General features: G+C 41.6%; 1 protein-coding gene across 2 annotated transcripts in view; it reads right to left on the bottom strand.

Annotated features, from left to right (window-relative positions):
• GLG1 (golgi glycoprotein 1) overlaps window positions 1–21,704 on the bottom strand; it is a 113,771-nt gene that overhangs the window by 9,201 nt on the left and 82,866 nt on the right. For both annotated transcript variants that reach the window (XM_019646424.1, XM_019646423.1), the window contains exons 9-23: window positions 21,401–21,522; window positions 19,377–19,478; window positions 16,584–16,737; window positions 14,249–14,386; window positions 11,943–12,029; window positions 10,574–10,636; window positions 9,711–9,824; window positions 8,535–8,623; window positions 7,459–7,576; window positions 6,264–6,356; window positions 4,100–4,237; window positions 2,223–2,346; window positions 1,379–1,521; window positions 1,086–1,187; window positions 15–122 (exon numbers count right to left, since the gene is read on the bottom strand). In XM_019646424.1, the coding sequence (XP_019501969.1) occupies window positions 15–122; window positions 1,086–1,187; window positions 1,379–1,521; window positions 2,223–2,346; window positions 4,100–4,237; window positions 6,264–6,356; window positions 7,459–7,576; window positions 8,535–8,623; window positions 9,711–9,824; window positions 10,574–10,636; window positions 11,943–12,029; window positions 14,249–14,386; window positions 16,584–16,737; window positions 19,377–19,478; window positions 21,401–21,522 (1,695 nt within the window). The remainder of the gene's footprint in view (window positions 1–14; window positions 123–1,085; window positions 1,188–1,378; window positions 1,522–2,222; window positions 2,347–4,099; window positions 4,238–6,263; window positions 6,357–7,458; window positions 7,577–8,534; window positions 8,624–9,710; window positions 9,825–10,573; window positions 10,637–11,942; window positions 12,030–14,248; window positions 14,387–16,583; window positions 16,738–19,376; window positions 19,479–21,400; window positions 21,523–21,704) is intronic.

The following is a 21,704-nucleotide window of genomic DNA, read 5'->3' as shown; positions in this document are numbered from 1 at the left end:
TTGATGGTGGTTACCTTTTTACACATTTCTGTTTTGATTTTGAGCAGGTTAACCTTGAGACACTCCTCTACTTGACCTGTCTGCTCCTGGGCTGCTGCTTCCTCGGCACATAGATTGGAGATCTGTTCAGGAGACACACAAAAAACAAGGCCACCCTGCTCTCACCAGGAACCTTTGTCACTGAAACATGCCTATATAGTGATCGTCCCATACAAGCGCTCGGGGCTCTTCTCAAACAGATTTCCGGTGGATTTCACTTCCCTCCCTCCAGAGTGAGAAGCCAAGCTCCATTTTCCTTCATAAGGACTGGCATACAGAGTTGAAAGCCACTCAGTGCATGTATCTTTATGCTGTCAATCCTGAAACTTGAGTCAGATAATTCCAGAACTGGTCACGAAGAAGGCTACTCCCCGATTCCATAGGAGGAAGATTTTATAACCAAGAGTAAAATACTAAAAGCAAATGTTTGACATTTAAGGAGGTTCAGGGTCAACCCAAGCTCACAACTTAGAAACACACACACACACACACACACACACACACACACACACACACACACACACACACGCGCACATCCTGAAACATAGTCTGCAACACAGACTAAAAATTTAACCTTCTTTGAACAGCTCTGAGTAAGCTTTCTGAAATATTTTTAACCATGATCCCCAAAAGTTCATTTTTGTTGAACAAGCTTCTCCACATGGTCTTTCCTAGCTGGGAGGTCAAATAATTTCCAAGGACAGGCACTTCTTTACAGCTATTATGGGAGCAATTCTATCTTTCTGCCAAGTCTTGGGGGGGTGTTCTGGGTTGACCATCAGAATAAGGAGAAGGGAAGAACAAACCATAAGTAGATAAGAGAATGCTCTTGTTCAGTAGAGAAACATGGAACCAACATTGTATAGTAACAGAACCTGTGTCAAGTCTAATTCAGTGTTACAGAGAATCAGGAATTCAGACAATGGAGAGCCTAGAAGATGGGCCTTCAATTAACCCTGGAGTCAGGGCTTAGGGAAAGAACTGTTCTCCAACAAAAACGTCTCAGACCAGCTCGGTTCACAACCAGTTCCATACCCAAATCCTACCTCATCTGAGCAGTGTAGCTGAAGCTGAGGATCGAGTCGGTAATCCAGAGCTGACTCCTGGATAATAATCCGGATCTGGTCTTCACAGTCTGAAGAGAGGCGCTACATGTGATAAAAGGAAAATATGTCAGCCTATTAGACAACGTCAACTTTTTATCTGGCCCCTAGCTTGGGGCAAGGATGAAAAAGGCTTTGGGAAAGCAGGGGCAAGTTAAGGACTTCCGAAGTAAAAACTGCCAGGCAGAGCGGTGGCTCCACACTTAAGCCCCTGTAGAGAGCCCAGGCCAGTTTACCTGGTCAGCATATCTCAGCTTGAGGCAAGAGATGACTTGACCTTCTAGCTCCGAATCATCCTTGGCCTTAGTCAGGATTCCGTGACAGAATTTAGGAATGTCAGCTTTACAGGCTTTCCTCAGCACAGGGTTTAAGCGGTAATCTAGAGCAGAAAATAAGTACATGATAACATATTCCAACTGGATTCATAAATTTTTAGAGATCCACTTTCCAAAAAGAGGAGTTATTAAATCAATGACCACAAATAAACCACTGATGTGTTTATTCGCTACATGTTTACTGAGCCCTCACCGTATTGTCTGTAATCAAATTAGGTGAAAGAGTAGATGTGGTGACCCTTAGGAATCCTTCTAATCTGTAGCAGCTCTGCAGGGTCTTGTGAGACCAATATTCTATGCAGTCCTCACAAAAATCAAGCAGACATCAGCAACCTTTCCCATACCAGCTATTCAGGAAATACTGAGAACAAAATAGCCAACTCACCTTGCCCATTGAGTACAAGGTCTTGCAACTCAGAGATGAAATTTCTCTGTTCTAAAACAGATTACCTATATATTGTCCTGCTACATGCAAGAAGTTTTATTAAATCTCTATAATTTTCAAGAACCCTAGCCCTGATTCCTTTTGTACGCCCTTTAAAGCAATTTTCTATTTTTTCAGTCTCTTTCCCATGACTTTCATTCTCTTCTTTTGGATACTATTCAAGGAAGAAGTCATTTTGCTTACATCCAGGCTCTCCCTTAAAATTCACAAGCAACAAAACGCCTATAGTTCAATTAAGTAAGTACATTCCACTTAACTCTATTTAAGTGTGGCACCAGGAAAGCCAAGCCGAGATGTTACCTGTGTTCTGGGTGATCTGGCGCTTGGTTATCATCTGTTTGCATTTGGGATCCATCAATTCACTGTTTTTATTTTGCTTCAAGCACTGCAGCATGGTTTTGGAATCTGCTTCTGGACAGAACCTCTGCAAAGAATCAAAGTTTTATAAAAAAAAGCTATCAAGGGCCAGCCGAGTGGCGCGTTAGTTAAGAGCTGACTTGGGACGCCAGCTCTGAGCAGCAGGGCCCCAGTTCAGATCGCACATTAGGGCCAGTGATGCTGCATCCTCTACAGCTAAGATGGTGAACAGCTCGACCTGGAGTTGGGCTGCCGAGAGTCGCCGGCGACGGCTTAGGCTGCAGTGGGCGGCTGTAAAGCTACTGTGAGTGGCCAGCAGCTGGTGTGAGCTACCAAGGGCCCCGTGAGCAGCCGTCCAATGGCAGGTGAGCAACTGCCGTCCAATGGCCGAAGAGCGCAATGATAACACCAACATGGGCCAGTGAAGCTACGTCCTCCACAACTAGACGGAAGAACAAAAGGACAGCAACTTGCTGTTCCCCTCCCCCAACTCCCCAATTAAATCTTTAAAAAAAAACCTATCCAAATATGGCAATTAACACTATCTGTATCACTCTTATTGAGGAGCTTATGACAGAAGCAGCCTGAAGGTATCACTTGGTATGAGAGAAACACTAAGCCTGCATAAGAACTCAGCCTCAATCTCTACTGTAGTTCTTTACCTATTCTCTACTGTAGTTCTCATACTTCTTTCTCTCACCTGTTTCCTACTTTGTGTAGCATTGATTCCCTACATTCATACTATGTTATATTCCAGGGCATCTCATGAGCTTAGATATTATTTAAGCATGAATATAACAATATTCATTGTTATTCATTGATGGCCATGTAGCTGTGAAGCCCTATTTACTCCATCCCAATGGGAGACTTAGGAATTACCCATTAATCAACGTGAACAGGGATGTGTGGAAAGGACCCGTCTGATTCATCCCTTAACCACAGGGCTAGCCCCGATATACTTGTTAGTGTCTTTGAAGTCAGAGCTCAATTTTTGACGAGTAATAAACTCCATTTCTATCTGCTAATGGTAGTCTACTGACATCTTAATATGGGGATGTGGATTGCTGATTGATTTTTTTATAAAAGTCATCAAAATCTTAACTCAAAAAGTTCCCTCAAATCAAAGCTTGACATTTCCACTTTTGTAGAGGACTCAATTCTACCAGGCCCAGCTAAAAAGACTTCTAATTTCCATAATTCTCTTTGGAATTTATTTGATAGGGTGAAAAGTAGCATTTTATTTTAAAGGGAAACTGAAATAAGGGGTCAGAACATTAAGTTTAATGTCTGTATATACGGATTGACCCAGCGCCTGATACCTCGGTTATTGTCAGCCCTCCTGCAGAATGTTCACTGCAGAAGTGAATAAAGCAAAAGAACTTTGAGAGCAGACAAGCCTTTTGATTGTGGGAGATGATCAGGACATCTGATGGTGGTTTTCTCAGTAGACAACAACTAATTGTCCCAACAGTCTATCATATATTCATTGGACACCTATTTACTGGTAGCTCAGGTCAAAGTGAGGTCAGTTATCTCAGCTCAGTGGTACTCAAACTTGAGCATGCATCAAAATCCACTGGAGGGCTTGTTAAACTCCACTCCTAGAGTTTCTGATTCAGTAGGTCTGGGGTACAGCCCGAGAATTTGTAGGTTCCTAGGTAGGCTACTGCTGCTGCTTTGGGCCCAGACTTTGAGAATTACATCTTAGCTGTATAAAGAGGCTGAAATGGGAAGATTACATGAATGTTCTCACAATTAAAGAAATTTATGCTGTTAATTTTACTTACCCTGTGCTCAGCCCTTGGCTTTGGACCCCTTACCTTTATCATCTGCTTGCAGACTCTCATGAGCGTATAATCCAGTTCTGGATCCATCATCTCTGTCTCCTGCAGCTTAAAAACTTTCTGGTGGCAACGGGTACTTAGCTGCTTCTTGTTTTCTTTCAGACATTCAATAATCTAAGGTGCAAGAGTTATGGTCAAGTTAAGGGGTGTATCTGGGATTGATAATCCATGTATTTTCACTGAAGCATTCAGATTTTAGTGCATCTCCCATTTTTCTATCCAAGTATCTTCCATTTCTAATTCCTAGGTAATAGGAATCAGGTTCTCCTCCCCAAGGAGAATTATATTTATAGACCAACTTCAGAGCTAATAGCAAATGAAGCTGAATACAAGTAATGGATGAATAGCAGGCTGCACTAGACTCTAAAGGGAAGGAAACCATCTCAGGATTCCTGGTTTCTTCCGCCTTCTACAGCTGTTCTTTGTCAAGATTCCTTTTGGAGCACACCTGAGGCTCTCTGACCTTCCCTGGAGTGATAACCCTGACTAGACAGTAGACACATGCTAGGACGATCAGTTCATCTCACCACTTACCACATGAGAATGCTGCATTAGATACCAGGTATAAAGTAGACCCAGTCTTACCCCTGATAAATACAGTCTCATAGAGCAAACGTATATAAACACTTAACTACAATAAAAAAGATGAGTGGAAACAAGCATAAAGTGCTATAGGATAGATTTTAAGATAGTGAATTAAGTATATCCTGAAATCTCCCCTTCCCTATACCATCTGTAATGATAAAGAAGGAAAGCAGATGGGAAGCTGTAGTTGTTAGGGCTGTTGCATAGTCGCAAGTTGGCTATGAAATCCTCACGGAACAACCAAAAATCACCAAATATCTGAGGACAAAAGGTAATCGAATAATTAAAACATGTATTTAATATCCTCAGAACAATAAAGAAGGAAATGGTAAACAAGAATTAAGAACAGGTTGGGCCGGCCAAGTGGAGCATTGGTTAAGAGTTGGCTTGGGACGCCAGCTTTGAGCAGCAGGGCCCCGGTTTGGATCCCACAAGAGGACCCTTAGCTATGCCCTCTACAGCTAAGATGGTAAACAACAGCTCGACCTGGAGCTGGGCTGCCGTGAGTTGCCGGCAACGGAGTAGGCTGTAGCCCCTGCTGAAGTAGGCTGCTGTGAGCTACCATGAGTTGCTGGCAGCCAGCGTGAGCTGCTGTGAGCCGCTGTGAGCGGCTGTCCGATGGCCAGTGAGCGACTGCCTAACCCAGGAAGAGCACAATAATACCAACATGGGCCAATGAAGTGACGTCTTCCACAACTAGACTGAAGAACAAAAGGACAGCAACTTGTTTGTTGCCCTCCTCCAATTCCCCAATAAAATCTTAAAAAAAATAAAAAATAAAATAAATAAAATTAAGAACAGATAGTTACAAAAAGAACCAATTATAGATCTTCAAAATGAAAACTGAAGACATGAATTCTGAGACTTAAAGAGACAACCAGAATAAAGAAATAAAAAACTCATATCTAATTACACCAAAGTGAAATTACAGATTATTAATGATAAGGAGAAAATGAAGAGATAGCGTCACTACACAAGTATGAGAATCAGATTGACATAAGACTTTGCATCAGCAACAGTAGATACAAGAAGACAATGAAGACATTACCTCACAGGAGAGCACTGTGAGAGTGCCCTGAACTAGAAGAGGGAGCTGAATCACTGGGAGAACATTAAAAAAATAAATAAATAAAAAGTCACTTGCTTGTACTTCATTCCTGATGATTCTGGGTAGGGCCCCATTCCATGTATTTAAAAAAGTTTCCTAGGTGATACTTGTGTGACCTTTAGTTAAGAACCTCTGTGCAATTGGAACATAGTGAGGGAATAATTTTAGAGGTGCAGAGTGTTGGGAAAGCTATAGAGAGAAGGAGGCATTTGAAGGACCACGACAAGGTTATTAGGTGGACAAGGTAATCTGAAAGAGGGAAGAGAATAAATAGGAGACAACGAGGAATGCAGGTGAAGAACTTTGGAAAAAGTCTGGTGGAGCTTAAGAGGGGATGATTAGGCTGGATAGGATGTGATGAGGCCTATTCCACCAGCAAAGAATTAATTATTAAAGTGTTACCTTAACATTACTTTTACAATTAAAAAAATAACAACACGAAGTTACCTGGGCATTGCCATATTGCACCGTGGAACAGTAATTCTTGATGTCACTCTTGCAGGCCTCATACAGATCTGGTTCCAGACGGATGTCTTCTGTCTGCATGAGAAGGAACCAGCATGGAAAAGGGGGGTTATTTTAAGCTGCAGATGTCAAATATTCTACACACTTATTTGTTGACTGGATCTTGTCTAGTAATCACAACTTCTACACAACAAAGTGGCAGTCGTGTGGCCACTGCAGTAAAAGGAGAACTGGGATTTAGTTTTAGTTCTGCCACTAGCAACACGGCCTTAGGCTTTCTTTGCACAATGAAATGCTACCATCTATGCCGACCCTTTCATAGGACTGCTGTGAGATGAAATAATATGATGTGGAAACCACTATAGAAAGTTAAAGCCATTATATAAATGTAGGGTTCTACTTTTATTATTATTTAACTGAAAGCTAGGTTCAAAGCTAGGGACCCAAAGTCTCAATTATAATAGGACAATTAGGCCAGCTCCACTTAAACATAATTATCACTGAATCACTACCACTGCATGTGAAAATCTGGTAATGCCACTTTTGCGATATTAATGGTGTTTGGTGTTTGTTACTAATTTTTGCTTAGACTGAGATGAAATAAATGTGATTCACAATACAAAACATATTAAAAATATTTTTAGCTGTTTTTTTTAACATGGTTTGGGTTTAACCTCCAGTAAGTTTCCCCTCGTCGTGCACACTGTGGCTGACTTCCCAATATCCATTTCACCTCAATGATCAGTCAGCTCGTCAGTGCACGGCACTCCGCTGGAGACTGCTGTTGGCCAGGGAGTGGGCACACATCTCAAACTGACACAATCAAATTGAAGGGAAGGATCTGTTTTTCATGGGGAGGTTTCTCTTGTTTTCATTCCCCTGCCTCAGATTGATTTTGGAGCAAAGGGGCCCAGTTGTTGCAGGCAGCCATCATGAGGGAAACCGGCTTTAGGATGAAGCTGGTGCAAGCACAGAGAGTGAGAAGGGAGAGAGCCTTGATCCTTGAGGACACTGCCGATGCAATGATTACATCGCATGGTTACAGCTTGTCGTACTCTGGACTTCCAGTAACGCGGGGTAAAAACTCTCTTGTTCAATTGGCTCCCTGCCCTCACCCAACGTTCTGGTCCCTGTCCCGGGGGTTTTTGGGCCGGGAGGCTGTGGTGCGAGGCATTACCATCTCCAGCTCCTCCACCCGCAGCTGCTTGCGGCACTTGAGGGACACCCTGTGCTCCTTGGCTTCCTGTAGAGTGTCGTTGCGCACGGTAGTACTCAGACAGATCACCACGTCCACTCTGCCAAGGAAAGGAGAAGGCCTGAGACTGGCTGGAGCCACACGAGGGCCGGTGGTCGAGAGCGGGGCTGGGGCAGGGGCAGCACCACCTCCCAGAACTCATGACCCCCTTTACCAGGCTTTTGAATGTCTTTCCTGTAAGTCTCCCTGTGTGTTGACAGCTCTAAAAGCAGCAATTTGACTGTGTATGTCATAGAAGTCAGTCACAGCCCGAATGCTGACTCTATTCCTGATTGGCAGGGAGGCCGGGGAGGTGACATGTGTGCAAGGACAGTTCAATACTTGTTTTGTTAAAAACAAGTGACCAGAGAGGAATGCAGCTCTTATCTCCGGACTGTGTCTTTGATGTAGTGTGAAACTCATTCCTGAAAAGTACAGAAACCTGAGCAAAATGGGAACTTGTTAAACATGAGAGGAAATGTATTCTAGAAACATGCCTTTGCAAAGAGTGACATGGAAGGATTTGGGCGGCCATGCTAATAAAAGCTCATCACTCTCCTCATTTAAGATGTTATTCCTAAACGAATAAAGTTTTTGTTTCATCACTAGGTCTCTAACTCAGTAAGGCCTCTGCTCCATCCCTGAAGAGATGACATATAGAATTATGTTGGGAGGAAGTCAGCTAACCTCCTGTATTCACACTGCAACTTGCTGCTCTAAGTACACAATCTGTATCTGCTCCATCAGTTACATAGCCTGAACCTGGAAAAATTAAAAATGCCCCTTTAGCCTATAGGCTTTCCGTATCAGAACTACCAGCACCAGTTGTGGTTTTCAGCAGCTATGAAGATGATGTCCAGACAACCCAAGTGTTTGGCCACACAACCACAGAGTGCGCCGGAGGCCCCCCAGGGCTAATCCTGCCAGACAGCAGGAGGCCGCCGGACACCCTGGCTATCTGTTCAGTAGCTAAGAGAAACTTCAGAGAAGCAGAATGAAACCAACTGAAAGCTACATACTTCTTCTTTATGTTGGGGCAAAGTTTCAACACGTCCTCCTTGCAGGCCATTTTAAACTTGTAAGAGAACCGAAAATCCTTCATCTGCACCTAAAAATGATGGTGAGAAAGAAGATCAGAAGCTCTGTGGCAAGTTCTACCCAGCAGGGCTGGCTGATACCGTGTTCCTATGGTGTGCAGAAGCCTGTTTTCCGGGCCCTGCATGAGTTGCCCTGTCCCTCTCAGGCTTCATGACCTGCCAACCTCCCCACTCCTCCCTCTGCTTCAGGCACACCAGTTCCTTGCCATTCCAATCACACACGTGCTGCTCCCTCAGCCAAGAAGCCCCCCTTTTGCCCAGATCTCTCCATGGTTTGTTCCGTCACTTCCTTGCATTTCTATTCAAATACCTCCATCTGAAGTCCCTTTTCTTCTTCTCCTGCCAGCCCTTCCATTGCTTTATTTTTCTTCATAGGCCCGCCTGAGACTATATTTACTTGTAAACGTGTTCTGTGTCTTTTTCTTACTAGAACGTTGTCTACAGGGCAGGATTTGTCTGTTCCACCACTGTCTCCTGGTGCCCGCACTCTGGAGGCCCTCAATACCATTTGTTAAAGGCTATATGCCCCAAGAAAAGGGCAATTTTACACAGATGCCTGGATTTTGTCCTCCTGGAAGGAAGTGCTTGCTTTACCAAAAACATTTCTTTAGACAGGTGGTAATTATGAAGAGCATTGTTTAACCTTCTAATTGAAATGCCAGGCCTGGGTAGTATGATTTAAAAGAAAAAAAGGCTTAGAGTCCAGTGTATTGATACATATTTGGGCCATTGCAATGAACAGCAACACAAAACAGCAGATCCCACTGTTACTGTAAAAGGAAAGGCTAAAATACCTTATCAAAGCAAGTGGCGCTCCTGAAGTAGGCAATGCCCATTTACCTGTCTCTATCCGCACTGGAGTGCATGCTCCCTAAGGGTATGAACTATGTCTGATTTTATCACTGCATTTCCAGGAGCCTAACAAAGTGTCTGGCCATAGCAGATAAAAACCACATTTCTTGAGAACAAATCAAAATAAGACATATATGTGGAAAATAATGACTGTTCACAGGAGGTGCTCTGGGGTTCTGAGATAGGAAGAGATTCAGTAACCATCCAAGCAGCCAAGCCAGGAAGAATCTGCCAGGTGTTACTGACCAGCTGGAAGTGGGTGACTCCAATGGCGCACTTCTCATTCATGTCCTTCTGGTGTTTGTTCTGTATCAGACACTCCATCAGGTCCCCAGAGTCTATCTGGTTATCTGCCACATCCTGGGGAAGAAAAAGCAAATTTATCCTTCATCTGTAACAATTAATGAGCAAATCTTGCACCCCAGTCCATGAAAAATGCAACCAAGACTGATTCTAGAGCCTTCGCAAACAAGGTACAAAACATGTCAAAATAAGACTGAGAAACTATAAGGGATAAACATTTGGGGAATAACATATACACACACGTTGCCCTGCATGAGGCTCCAGCAAGAACGTGTGCTATGCTGTGCTTTTACTCCTTTCCTCATGTGATGCTGGCAGCTGGATAACATCTAACACTGCTTCCTGTTTGTCAGATCCTCATGGTTCCTGGGTGTGTGTTGGTCCCACAATTTAGATAGTTCAATAAGTGAATAAAGTAATAGAATTCACTCATTACTCAATATCGAAGTACAAGGAGAGAGTTGGAAGGGGAAGCCACTATTACTGCTAACAAATCCTGGGCTGATGTATTGGAAGCCACTTAGCTATGCTAATGGAGGATTCCCCCCTCCCTCTTCTCTTATAAAGGGCATTGCAACAACTGTTGCTAACCACATATCTGGGTACCTACAAAGGATAATCAAATAAAGTTTTCCCAGGATGGTGGCACTCCTCTTGATTCTGTTTACATTTTTAACTTCTCAAAGTTGACTATCACTCAGGAGTAACGTATGCTGAAGACAGAGATGAGTCCAACACATTTGTGGGGCAGAGTCCCAGTAAATTTGGTTCTATTTCTAATCCTCGTTTCTCCAGACATCACTTACGTGGCAAAAGTTCTGAATTATGGGTTCACAGGCTCTCATCAGCAAGGCTTCTATTTGAATATCCTGTAGAAGATTGAATATATTAATTCTGCCTTAGAAAGAACCAGAGGTGGAGATAAGAGCATTTTCTTTCTCTAGCACCTGATGGGCAAATAATCTAATATGTACATTAGGAAACTAATGTAAGTTAGATAGCCCCAGCATAGATAGACCTGCACCTCCACTACACTTTGAAAGGCAAATTTTCTAGAAGCAGATGCAGAATTAAGAACAGTGGGGAGAAAAAAACATTTAACAACAATACTAGAGTATATAAAGCCTTTCAAGTTTTTCCAAAAAGCTGAGCAGTTCAAAATGAACATTGGGATAACTGACATCTATTTTTAGTTTATAAGCTCCTAAATCAGATCATTGTCCTCAAACCAAATGATAAACCACTACCTCTGGGGAACATACACTAAATGCCTTTAAGCAGAGAGTAACCCCTGTGCAGCACTAACTGCTGAAATAACATCTTCCTTTAAAGAGTTACACACCCCAGGATGTCCTCATAAGCCCACAGGGACAATGAGAATGGGAGAGAGGAGATGACAGAAGATGAAAGAAGGCAATAAACTTTTGAAAAAACAGAAAGAAAGAAGAAGAAAAAAAAAGAACCAAAAAAAGACTGGCTGAGAAATGTCATTTTATGTACTGCCAATTTTGACAATTCAAATTGTTCTAAAAGGCTTACGATAAAAAAAAAAAGCAATTCCCTGTTTCCCTGATTTCTGCCCCCACAAGCCAATTTGAACAATTTTAGCTGCCTCCTCCTCAGTAATAATGTCTGTATTTCTAAATAATATGCCTATGCTTATGAGGTTTTTTACTTTTATTTTTTTATGTTTTAGTGGGTTTCAGGATGGAACAGGGATAAACACATGTATTCCATCTTCCATGTTTAACTGGATGTCCCAGGCTTTATTTTATTAAACATACAAACATTAACAAATAACCTAATTGAAAGAGCTAAAGGTAAGAAATAGGAATGCTTAATTAGGTTATTCTTGAATGTGATTAGAAGATTTAAAGTATAGTTGCTATCTTTTCTTAAAGGGGGAAAAAGATTGGTCTAATCACTGTGCTAATTCTAATTTATGAAGAAAACCAAAGGGCTAAATGTATAGAGCGTTTTACTGGAGAAATGAGGAAAGGTGTTCAGGAAACATCATAACATTCTTCTTTATAAAGCAAACAGGTAAAATCTGACGAGGTTTCCTCTGTTTTACAGAGAATCTGTGCTCTCAGGAGTCTAAAAACAGTAGAACCAAGAGAAAAGGAAAGGCTGCTGACAGGGCACTCTCCCTTTTATGAGCTGCAAGCTGCTTACCTCAGATTCTAACTCGGTGAGGTTGCTGACTATATCTCTGCACTCTACAGCCAAGTCATCCAGATGGTCCTGGAGGCACTCAAGCTCCTGCAAATAAAAAGGCAATCCCTTGGCATTGGTCAGTGATACAGATGATCAAGGGAAACTGAGATAACAGTATCTACTTCCTTTTCAGTGGTCCTCCTCCTTTTTTCTTTTTAAAATGACTTCACTGAACAGAACACTAAAGCTTTATTTGACTTCCCAAATTGGGATGGTTTAAAAGATAATTAATTGATGTAATAGGGTGATTAAGAGGGTCAAGAGGGTACAAGAGCCATGCAAATCCTCTGGAAGGCCACGCTGAGAAGTGCAACAAGAATCAATGTTCAGGCGTCCTCAGAGCCTAAGAATCTTATCAGGCCTTTATTCCATTCCATCGACACGCTGCCGTTCCAGTGTTTCCCTGTGTTTTGATAGTCTTTGCCTCACATTTTAAACCTGTATTTTGATAATGATCACTGGACAACAAATTAACAGTGAAAGACATACAGTATTTTAAGGCTCTTTATGGGAAAAGTACGTTGGGACCCAGGATCTTAAACACAGCACAGAACTGATAGTTCCTGCAAGTCAAATCGGGATTCCAACCCTAGCCCATATACAAGGATCCTCTGAGGGAAACTGCAAAACAAGTGAGCACGCCAGGGTTGGGCTATGTAAAAACTATCTCATCTGGGCTTTCAAAACTGAGCTGGAGCTACCTTGTAGCATCAGTCTATTACTATTTCTCTTAGAGATTTAGAGGTTTTTAAGTGTAACATCAGCTCACCTTCTGAAAGCACAACAGCTAATTCTCATCAAAGAGCTCTGTTACCAGATCAATTTTAACTTACTGACAATTCTGCAAGAATCTGTTTTGCAATTAGAATGGGAAGGAAGGAAAAGGGTTGTAGAAATTGTACAACTCTAAAGGAAAATGCACAAACCTTCTGGGAGTAAGACAAATGGCTAAGGGAAAAATCCCATTCACAGACTCCTTTCCTTAGTTTAGCTTCACAGCGATAGGCTGCAATGTAGTGCAGCTTTCTCAGTGTTACTATACAGGGGGTAGGAAAGGAAACTGTTTTCTAGGATTTGGTATGGCCACATCACTTGTTTAATTCCACAGAGGCAGCAGAAAGCAGAACAATAGGCATTTTCTAACAATAAACTCGACAGAACTGCAGCAGGCCCAGGAAGCAAACTGATGAAAATGGTATTTCCAGGCCCAATAGATCTGTGTAGGCAGCCATGTTGTTTCTTAAAAATGTCCAATTCTTGCACATGTCACTTTTTAATAGTTTAATCCCAGAGGGTGTTTTGGAGTAGTGCAAATGGAACTGGGAAACCAGGGTCATGCCTTGTTCTAGTACTAATGGGGATTTCAACAAGTAGCTTGGTTTCCTGCCTTAAAATAGAAGACAAGCTACCCTTCTACTTAATTTGCTAGAATGCAGTAATGTATCTTCTCCGCCTCCTCCTCCTTTTTTTTTTAAAACAAAACTAGGCATAAAATCCTAAGGAACCATTCATGGCATGCATGTAATTCTTGGGGGCTGCCCCTTCTCTGCACTTTCCTGTATGGAAAGGTTATAATATAATTGAACGAATGCCTGGCTAGGATTAGACCTGAGTTTTGGGTAAGGAAGTCAATACACTTCACGTCTCTGAGCCTTAGTTTTGTTAATTACGAGATGGAAAAAAATAAAATAATTCTATTCTTACTTATCTTACAGGACTGCTGTAGGGCCTGCACACCAGTATTTATATACATATGTATATGTATACTTTGCCTTCCCTCAGAGGTGTTTAATGGGGCTTATAAAAGTGCGAAAAGAAAAAGGCAAGATAAAATGAATTAAAAATGAGTAAAAAGAGGAAAGAAAAGGAAAACATGTTAACAAAAGTGGGATGGCGTCAGTCGTGGTACGTTAGTACACAAAATGCCGACCATAAGGTCTGACATACTTGCTACAGGCGGCCATGCCTTTGGCTCTGGGCTTTCCGGAGGTAACACAAAGAGGGGAAAGGATCAATTACAAAATACAGTAACCATAATATAAAAACAAACTGCTTAGGAAAAATACAATTATTCCTGATATAGAGTCCAAAGAGAAAAACTCCCTAAGGATTTCTAATGGCAAGAACATCAAATAATATAATACATCATATCTGTGAAATAAACAGAGATGGATCTTATGGGGTTTTGTACTCTCTGTAAAATGTTAACCATGAACATTATTATTATAATTATTGTAAGATAAACAGGCAGCTATGTCACCTACCTGTCCGGTCTCTGTTTTTTCACTGCACCATTTCCCCAGATCGATCAGGCACTTATCCTGGAGGGCAGGGTCCAGCTTCACATCCATGGCACGCTGGTGCAGGATCCTCTGGACTTCAGCCCGGCACTCCCGCGACAGCTACACGAGAAAGGACAAGCAAAATACTTCAAAGGGACCAAAACCAAAACAAAAGATACTAGAGAATGTCAGGAAACTTATAAATAACTTTATGCCTTGAATCTCTTCCAGAATAAGAATGAAATGTTCTAGGAGGCTTCTAAAAACCCATGTCTCTTGGAATGAGATTATACCTTTGGCATATTTTAATATACTATATGAAATAATATTCTTTTCTCAGAATATTCTGAAAAAGTGAACTGCATTTGTTCAGATTAGGTTAGAGAGTTTTTTGTTTAGCAAAATTAGTTTGCTACTACTCCATGAATGTAGAGTACAATGCTGGGTCCAATTCAGGAGAGAATACACATGAGTCAGGAGAACGGAGTTCGAATTTACCTAAACTCAGAATAAGCAGGCAACAGTAGAAGCAACAGTTTAACGTAAGTCAGAACCAGGCTTTTTTAGATGAGTTAGAAAGAATTATCAGAGGGTGAAACAGGTGAAAACTAACATTTTTGGAAGGATTGTGAGAAAGCTGTCATTGACAGGTACAGTTAATTTCCCTTCCTCAAAGGACCCACACACCTGAGGGAGGGGGAGGTTGATGGAGAGTAACTGCCTAATGGGCATGGGGTTTCCTTCTGGAGACACCGAAATGTTTTGGAAGCAGACAGAGGTGGTGGTTGCACAACTCTGTCAATGTACTAAATGCCATTGAATTTTTCTCTTTAAAATAGTAATGTTCTATGAATTTCACCTTAATTTTTTTTTTTTTAAAGATTTTATTGGGGAATTGGGGGAGGGGAACAGACAAGTTGCTATCCTTGCGCTCCTCAGTCTAGTTGTGGAGGACGTCGCTTCACTGGCCCATGTTGGTATTTTCTTTTTTTTTAGATTTTTTTTAATTGGGGAATTGGAATAGCGCTGGGGAATTGGGGGAAGGGGAACAGACAAGTTGCTGTCATTTTGTTCAGTCTAGTTGTGGAGGACGTTGGCCCAAGTTGACACCATCATTGTGCTCTTCCGGGCGAGGCAGGCCAGTCGCCGGCTTCTGGACGGACGCTCACTGTGGCTGCTGGCCGCTGGCTACACACGGTAGCCCATGGCAACCCACTGCAGCAGGGGTTGCAGCCTACGCTGTTGCCGGCGACTCACCGCAGCCGAGCTCCAAGTTGAGCTGTTGTTCAGCATCTTAGCTGTAGAGGGCAGTGTCACTGGCCCTCATATGTGAGATCTGAACCGGGGCCCTCTGGCATCCCAAACCAGTTCTTAACCATCGCACCATTTGGCCGGCCCAAGAAGTAAATTTTTTAAAAAGACAGATTCCAACTCTTTCTTCATTTAGAAGACAAGGAACCTCCTACTATAGTGATTACCAAGGTGCCAGGATTTAGGACTCTTGTGATTAATGAGAGACTCATCATATGAAGAAAAAAGTAACAATAAATTCCCATATTGTCTTACATGGTAGGATAAAAACTGGGTGAAGACTGCAATAACTGAAGTATGACATTTCTTTATACCTGGGTCTCCTCATTTTGAATACTCAACTTAGACTTTTTGTATTGAGCTCGGAAGGGGTATTTGTTAAGATGCATGTGGAATAATACCATCTCTATTCTCTGACAAATGCAGGACCGAAAAGCAATAGAGTACCTTAAAAAGGCTACGCTGGACAGCAAATAGCATGTCAGTATGGCACCAGAAGGCAGTAAAAGTTGCATGAGAGCCAAGCACACACAAAATAGCCCCAAAAGAGGGGGCAATCAGTGCAGACAAATACCAAGAGGTTTCTGCTCCAATGAGTGTCCTGTGAGCGAGGCCTCATTTAATAGAGACATTCTGGGTCCTGCCAAGGGCAGAAGCCTAAAAACCATTTGTATCTTGGCTAAGAGCTTCTAGTGGATCTTTAACACTAAATAAAGTCAGGGTAGCAGAATTTAACTATTTGTGATTTAGATTTCGGTAGTTTAAAGAAAAAACAGGACATATCCTGACTCACTTTGTTAGAAACATAAAACCAGGTGCAAAGAAGCTGGTAGAACAACTCTATGTACATTCATTGAATGAAGAATTTTCTAGTAGTGCAGCAGCCTCTCCCCACCAGATATACTAACAAAGTTTTCCTAAGGTGACAGAAATTGGAACAACATATAGCAAATTAATTAAAAAACCAATGACGGTAAGAAGAAATGAAGTCAACAGTGACACATACCCTCCTGCCCTGTTCCTCAGTGCGGTAGGCATGTCTGTATAAGCAAGAGAACACAGCTCCGGTAGGTATAGCTTCACTGGTTTCATTCCAACCGTGGGTGTGGCAAAGACGAGATGCATCCCCCTGGCACTTGCGGTATAAGACAGGGTCCAGCCTGTAAGGTTAGGAGTTAAAGGATAACCACTTTTACTATGCCTTTCCTTCTAACACACGTTAAGGGTTTTTACAAGGTTCTTGCTGGTGTAACTGATTGATAGTCACCTCTCTAGGGTAGTGGAGACAACAGGTAAGCAAAAATGTGTTCCTGAATTTGTTCTTCATGAACATACAGTAGCCAGTCTGTAGAAGTTTGTTAACAAAGTCAGAAGAGCTAAGTTCTACCTCAAAGATGTTACTCTGGCTGTGTAAGGCACACAACATGACAGTAACAGACCCAACACTAACACGCCCTGGCTAAGACGAGAAGACAAGGGTTGTAGCAATCAGCAGGTGATTCACAACTTTTTACTCAATACTTTCTTCAAAGTATGAATGAAATTCAAACTTATCTGATACACTAGATTCAATAAGATCAGGAAATAGCAAGATAAACAGAATCTCCCATTCAACTTCCTTTCTAGTAAACTGTTCCTCTTCTTTTTCCCATGCAAGGTGAGGCAATTATAATTTTAGTTTACCTAAATGTGCTTGTCGATTGAAAAAAACTGACATTCAACTTTGACTCTGGAGACAGTGGATTAGGCAATGAGCCTGCTGCTTCTCCAAATCAGACCAAGGATGCTTAATTCTGTCCACATGATAATGTCAGTTTGGGGGGAGGACTACTTAATGGGAGGAGAGAGGCTAATATTTAGAGATTTTTTTTTAACCCATTTAAATTTTAATCTTATCAAAAATTCCTCACAGAAACACCCAGAGTAATCTTTGACCAAATATCTGAGCACCACATGATCTAGTTAGGTTGACACACAAAATTAACCATCATAGAGGGATAAAGGAAAAACAAATCAGTTATATAATATCAAACCAAGTAGTCTTCAGGGTGTACATTATTAAAAGGAAAGGCATTTCATAGTAAAATTATTACAGTTAAGTCATCAATAATAAAAAAGACCTTATAGACCTAAATATGCATGAACTTATTATCAAAACTTTAAAAAAATACAGGAAATATAAACTAACAGAACTGAATGTACAAAGAAACAGATATATAACTAAGGAGAGTCCAATATTTCATAGAAAAATAGAAAATTAGTAAAGATATAGAAGATTTGAAGACCAATAACTCAAACTGATGAATATTTATAGATCATTACAAGCAAAAGTTGTAGAATATGATTCTTTTTTTTAATTTTAATTTTTTAAGATTTCATTGAGGAATTGGAGGGGGAGAGGAACAACGTTGGGGAAGGGGAACAGATAAGTCGCTGCCCTTTTGTTCTTCAGCCTAGTTGTGGAGGATGTCGCTTCACTGGCCCATGTTGGTATTATCATTGCGCTCTTCCTGGGTGAGGCAGTCTCTCGCTGGCCACTGGATGGCCGCTCACTGCGGCTCACAAAAGCCCACACCAGCTGCCGGCCAGCCCCACTGCAGCCTACACTGTCGCCGGTGACTCACGGCAGCTCAGCTCCAGGTCAAGCTGTTGCTCACCATCTTAGCTGTAGAGGGCGCAGCGTCACTGGCCCTCATGTGGGATCTGAACAGGGACCCTGCTGCTCACAGCTGGCGTCCCAAGCCAGCTCTTAACCAATGTGCCACTTGGTCAGCCCTAGAATATGATTCTTTTCTAGTGTAACAGGAATGGTCAGCAAGATAAACTAGATAAATTAGAGGCTGAGCCATAAAACAAGTTTATTTAGAGCAGTTTTTAATCCTGTGAAGCATCTTTTGATCATGGCTGAAGGATTACAGAAGAGAAAAAATATGATTTTCTTAAGGGAGTAAAGTTAGTAACCTCTTTGTTGCTTCCGTTTAGAGGGCCTGAGTAAACACGGGGAAATTCCCACTTGGCTTTCTGTTGTCTTCCAGAGCAAATTTGAGGGGACAGAAACAGAAGCACATTGACTCTTGAAGTAATCTTTCTGGTAAAGTATGAGCGTAAAACCTTATCACCAGAAGTTAATAGCCGAGGAGTAGTGGCTTAAATCAGGAAGGAGCTGCACTTGGGTAGCAGGAGGAGCAGCCTGATCTGGTGCTGGCTGCTTTGGAGGTGGGAAGAGAAAATGACATGGAAAGAAGAGGGGACTGCAGCCAATAAATCTCTGATGGTAACAGATCCTTGTCCTATTCTATCTTGCCCCCCCCCCCGCCATTTTTTTGCTAACAGAATGAGAAGAGAATCAAATTATCACTTACTGATAAGAGCCTCTTAAGATAGAATTCTTTAAATAGTTAAAGAAATAAAAGTAAAATCCCATATCCAGTGTCAATCAATAAAAATAAAAATAAAAATAAAAATGCTCTATTATCTTCTTACAGACATATCTGAAGATGCTTGTTCTGTCCCAAAGGGACTCAAGTTCTTTCTAGATAGGTATTTGTGGTATCAGAAACATATGACCCTGACTTCCAAAGTAGCAGTGAATGGAGACACTTGGGGACAGACCTGCAGGGGCTGCCTCTGCTTTTAGAAACTGTTCTGAAAGGAAGAAAGAGGTTTTTCAGGGGATTGGAGTGTGTCAGCTATTCTAGATCTTAACAAATTCCTACTGATTATTTCAAAAAATACAAGGGATACTGACTACACAGAACAGGCTGAGGCTCACTCTTAACTCTGGCTTCAAAATACTCACTTCCAATCTCGGGAGATGAAATACTGTAGCTCTAACAGACGGTGTTCACAGTCTTCCACCATCTTCTCCGTGTATAAATGTTCCATCAGGCACGATAGGATCCTGGGCATAAAACGGGAAACGGTTAACAAGACATAGAAGAGTTCTGACATGTTCAGAAATCTCACATCAGTATTTCCTTGGTCTGTAGAAAAAGTCCTTTAGCTATTTTCCTACGTCAGTCGGGGACTTACTTTTCTGAGAATCACTCAAATTAAGTCACCCTGACAGAGATTATGCCTTCTATCAACCTCAGAGCCACTTAGCACTTAGGACTCAGCTTACACAAGATCTGTGTGCAGCTGCTTTATTTTTAACTGTTGATGATGAAAAATTTCCAACACATACAAAAAGAGAGAATCTTATAACATCCACCTTCCCTTCCCATAGCTTGATCAACCTATACCTGAGGTTGTGTTAACTTTATACCCTCTTGCCGATATTTTGAAGCAAATCCCAGATACCACATTATCATTTCATTCAGAGGCACTTCAGCATATTTCTCTATACTATAATGTAATAGCATTATCTACCAAAAGAAATTAATTTTTAAAAATCCGTATCATGTAATATCCTGTCAGTTTTCCAAATTTTCCAGTTATCTCATGCCTTTTATTTTTTATTTAAAAAAAATTTTTAAAAAGATTTTTATTGGGGAATTGGGGGATGGGAACAGCGCTGGGGAATTGGGGGAAGGGGAACAGACAAGTTGCTATCCTTTTTGTTCTTCAGTCTAGTTGTGGAGGATGTTGCTTCACTGGCCCAAGTTGGTACCATCATTGCGCTCTTCCCGGCTTCTGGATGGCCGCTCACGGTGGCTGCTGGCTGCCAGCCACACACGGTAGCCCATGGCAGCCCACTGCAGCAGGGGCTGCAGCCTACGCCATCGCCGGCGACTCACGGGCAGCCCAGCTCCAGGTTGAGCTGTTGTTCAGCATCTTAGCTGTAGAGGGCAGTGTCACTGGCCCTCATATGTGGGATCCGAACCGGGCCCTCTGGCATCCCAAGCCAGCTCTTAACGAACGCGCCACTCGGCTGGCCCTTTCATGCCTTTTTAAGTGTTTGTTCAAATCAGGACCCAGAAAAAGGTCCACACATTGCATTTAATTGACAGTTATCATAAATCTATTTTGCATCTGCAGGAGTTCCCTTCTTCCTCCCTATTTGTTGCCATCTTTATAGTTGATGCAGTTGTTTTTATATTGGTAAATATACTTGATTAGTCTTAAGTGTGCTTGTTTATCTTCTCCAATCACACAGAGGTTTAAGGAAGAATACCTTTTTGTAATCCCCTGCCACAGCACGAGCAGCAGGAGTGTATGCATAGCAGAATGATGACAAACATGGACTGAATTCATTTTATTGTTGGATACTGCCAGCTGTATGCTGTAAAGATTTTTGCAGAATGGGAAACCTGTTCTTACCTGCAACCTAGTTTTAAGAACTGTTTTCATATCATATGGAATAAAACTAATGCATGAGATTCAAATACTTCATTATAGCATTGTACAGGTTTCCTAGATCTTGGATGCAACTTCAGAGTTCATTTGGTCCATGATTACCCCTTCTGACCGCCACATTTTGTTTTATATTTCAATTATAATTAATTACTCTCTAATGATTATCAAGTAGCCAATGCATATGAGTCCAGGGTGAAAAGTATGGAGCCAAAGCAGGTGTCGCTTTACCCTGAGAGTTTCTCTCTCTCATTTTTATTTGACCATTCAATGGAATTACTCAATGACCTAATATATAGGCCCATTCTATGCTTAGTCACTGTCAACAAACATCATCACAACGCTGGATCTAGGTGTCTTTACATCAAGGAGGAGGCAGAGCCGGAGTCTCAATTTCCATAATAGTTTTAACAAAAGTTGGTACGTGTTACTGTTTAATAAGATTACAGTTACGATGTTGAGGGAATGTTCCCTGTGCTGCACTGCCAAATAAAATACAATATAAATACCACAAACAAGATAACCTACATTGGGTCTCCCGATCTTATGTGTTTGCAGGCTGTCTGTATTACAGATTCACAAGCTTCATTCAAAGCTCTATCAATGCGGTAATCTGCACCAGGGTCAGTCTCCTGAATCAGCGTTTGAAGCTGGATTAAAAAAAACAAAATTAAGAAGGAAGAAAGAAAGTCACTTATACATCAGGGAAGAGCAATGTTATCTCTTCATAGTCAGTTACTCAGTGTGTTATATCAAGGTATATACAAGGTACTTAACAAGGTACTACAAGTGCCACATGCCAAGCTCAAGGCCTCTTGACAAATACTTTCCA

This window comes from Hipposideros armiger, unplaced genomic scaffold (assembly GCF_001890085.2).
Source record: "Hipposideros armiger isolate ML-2016 unplaced genomic scaffold, ASM189008v1 scaffold_102, whole genome shotgun sequence".
Classification (NCBI taxonomy): Eukaryota; Metazoa; Chordata; class Mammalia; order Chiroptera; family Hipposideridae; genus Hipposideros; species Hipposideros armiger.
This window is presented reverse-complemented; position numbering and strand designations above follow the sequence as displayed.